Source organism: Nothoprocta perdicaria, unplaced genomic scaffold (assembly GCF_003342845.1).
Source record: "Nothoprocta perdicaria isolate Ctin4 unplaced genomic scaffold, notPer1 scaffold_254, whole genome shotgun sequence".
In the NCBI taxonomy this organism is placed as follows: domain Eukaryota; kingdom Metazoa; phylum Chordata; class Aves; order Tinamiformes; family Tinamidae; genus Nothoprocta; species Nothoprocta perdicaria.
Window position 1 is genome coordinate 264,056 of NW_020455482.1, and position 2,810 is coordinate 266,865.

The 2,810-nt window shown below is 53.4% G+C and overlaps 1 protein-coding gene across 1 annotated transcript in view; it reads right to left on the reverse strand.

The window, feature by feature from the left end:
- Positions 1–230: 230 nt before the first annotated feature.
- Positions 231–2,810, reverse strand: part of ATP5PO (ATP synthase peripheral stalk subunit OSCP) — a 5,166-nt gene continuing 2,586 nt past the window's right edge. Inside the window, exons 2-7 of the mRNA XM_026040380.1 lie at positions 2,601–2,680; positions 2,420–2,530; positions 1,931–2,060; positions 1,715–1,827; positions 725–811; positions 231–417 (exon numbers count right to left, since the gene is read on the reverse strand). Coding sequence (XP_025896165.1) covers positions 304–417; positions 725–811; positions 1,715–1,827; positions 1,931–2,060; positions 2,420–2,530; positions 2,601–2,680 — 635 coding nt within the window. The 3' untranslated portion in view covers positions 231–303. The remainder of the gene's footprint in view (positions 418–724; positions 812–1,714; positions 1,828–1,930; positions 2,061–2,419; positions 2,531–2,600; positions 2,681–2,810) is intronic.

Here is a 2,810-nt window from a genome sequence, read left to right on the forward strand (position 1 = left end):
TCCTGCCCAAGGCCTGCCTGGGAGACCCAGCAAGCCCGTGGCGGGGCGACCACACGCAGCAGCTTCGGGAGAAACCCCTGCCCTGTCTGTCAGGGGACCCGCGCTCGTGGCAGGCGGCATTTTCAACTGCGACACAAAACGGTCCATGAGGACTAAGCAAAACTCACTGCAGCTTCTCAACCTCTCCTTCTCAGTATTATGTTCCTAAATCTTCAAAATACTTCAAGCAGTCTGGTCGAGAAGCAGTAATTTTATTAGATTCATCTGACAGGTTTCACTGTGAACACTGAATAGGACGGCTTGCTAGACAGTCTCTCTCATGATTTTGGTGAGCTTCTGGATCTTGGACTTCGTTGACATATCCACGTACTTCTCCCCAATATTGACAATCATTCCACCAAGGATTGAGGGATCCGTCTGAGGAAAAAAAAATATTGAACAGAAATTCAAAAAATCTGAAGCAAAAATTCATAATCATAGTATTAATGTTTACACTAGTGAAGAAAAAGCCTTTAAAACGTGTTTCATACTATTTTACAGTCATTACATTCCAACAATTTTAGTAACTGCAGTATTAAGTCTACATGAAAACACAGAAATATAGACAATATTCCCCATATTGATTTTACTGAATCCAGCTACTAAAAAATCTTTTTATACAATGAGAACAGAGAGACCAAAGTCCAGTCAACATTAGTTAGATGAAGTCTATAGAAATCCATACCTTGGTCTCGAGCTTTAAGATCTCTCCTTTAGCCAAGAATCCATTCAAAGCGCTTTTTAGCTCAGTAAGGCTGGCATCATCCAGAGGCTGAAAAATTCAAACAAAAGCCGAAGAAAATGAACTTTCACAAAATGTATGTAACGCTGATTCCTGTTATCTTAAAAACTGCAAAGAAAAAACAACACTAAAAAAAAAAAGCAGCTTCTCAGACAAAGGGACACTACAGGAACAGCCACTCAGCCCACAGGGAAGGATCAGCTTTGCTGCTCCTGACAAGTACAAAAACCAGTTTCCCCTCAGGTGCTGGACAGTGACCCAGGACACAGGCCTGCAGTTCCCAGCTTGCTTCCAGCTTGGGAGAAGCCCTTGGGCACAGGGAATTCTACACCCCTGAGAAGGGCACTGTGAATTTATCTTTGCTGTCCCTAGGGATTGCTCAGATATTACTGTGACCAGAACTCAGAAAAACACCTCACAGAGCAAAAACACCTTCCGTTTTGCCTTAAAACTAGCTAAATGGGTTTAAATTATTTACTAAGGTTATGTAATCACCAACGGTTTGAGAGCTAAGAAGTGGTAACAGGAAAAYACCTTCTCTTACAAAACATTTGGGAAAGCTTGTGAACATATGAACCTATGAAAACCTATCCCTGAAGGCCATCAACTAGCTAGGGCTMTAGAAATCCAGGCACGAGGCACATTCCTTGGCCCAGGTGGGCAGCTCACGAGAGCCCTTCTGAGGGCTCCAGGGTTTGGGAGTCAGCACAACAGGATGCTCTCCCTGAGGAGCAGGGCCAGGCAGCAGAGGCTCTAGCCCAGCCACCCGGCTCGAGCGGCCAGCTCATCCCTCAGCTCCGACCTGAGCCCAGGCACCATCTCGACGGCAAATCCCAGCAGCAGCTGCCGGCACAGAGACGCTCACGGCAGCTGCGGKGGCGACGAGAGCGGAAGCTCCGGACGGCTGGTGGGTTGGGGCGCCCCGGGGCTCACCTGGGCCGTGGTGACGGTGCAGAGCACCTCTCCCCGGTACGCGCTCATGATCTTGCCAAAGGCCGACACGATGCTGGGCGCGTAGCGCAGGCGCCCGTTCTCGGCGAGCAGGTCTGGAAAAGGGGGGCGTTAGGAGAGAGTTTAACGCAGGTCTGGTGAGCTGCTGGGAACKGCCACGAGCTTTGGAGGCTTTTCAACATCCATGAGCTTACTTACTCATCAGGTTGATGGTAATCGGRGACATCTTCTCCTTTGCTAACGCATCATTTACAGCTTTCTGTTTAACCGCGCTCTTGATATGAGGGTTCATAACCACACCAGACAGCTTGGGATCCCGCATCAGAGTCTAAGAGAGCACAAGGACAGCACATGAAAGTCATTCTTCCAGGCACCGCAGGGATAGCCTGGACTATGCGCAGTGGGCAACGAGGTCATTARACAGACGAGAATAAAGAAAGGTCTGAAGCAAGGCAGGAAATGGCAGCTTCACATATTTCCTACACGTTGCTCTCACAGCTGATGCTGCATTACTGCTAGACTGCTGAACAAGCTGAGGGGCAGCAGTGGAAGTGTAAAGGCCCGCCACAACACCGGCCTGCAGGCTCAGACAGCAGCCAAACCACGCTGGGGGTATAGAGGGGGGCACAGGGGTATTTAAGGGCCCTAACGGGRCGCCCCCAGGCGCACCCCCGCGCCGGGCCTTACCTGCACGCGGCTCAGCTCCTTCTCCACCTGCTCCAGCTTCTTCTGCTTGGCGGCGGCCGAGTAGAGCGCCGTGGCGTAGCGGCCCTCCAGCCCGTACACCTGCAGCGGCGGCTGCGGCGGAGAGCGGCGGCGTGAGCGGCCTCCCCGCGCGCACCCCGCCGCCGCCCCCGCGCCCGCTCACCTTCACCAGCCTCGACACGGGCCTGGCCGCCGACGTGCTGAGCTGCCGCACCTGCGGGGCGCGCGCAACGGCCGTAACGGCTGCAGCAACGGCCGTAACGGCTGCAGCAACCGCCACCTCGCGCGCGGGGGGCGGGGGGGGGGCTCGAGCCCCCGCAGTGACAGGGGTGGGGGAGGCCCCCCGCCGCCCTCCCCGCCTCCCCTCGCGCCC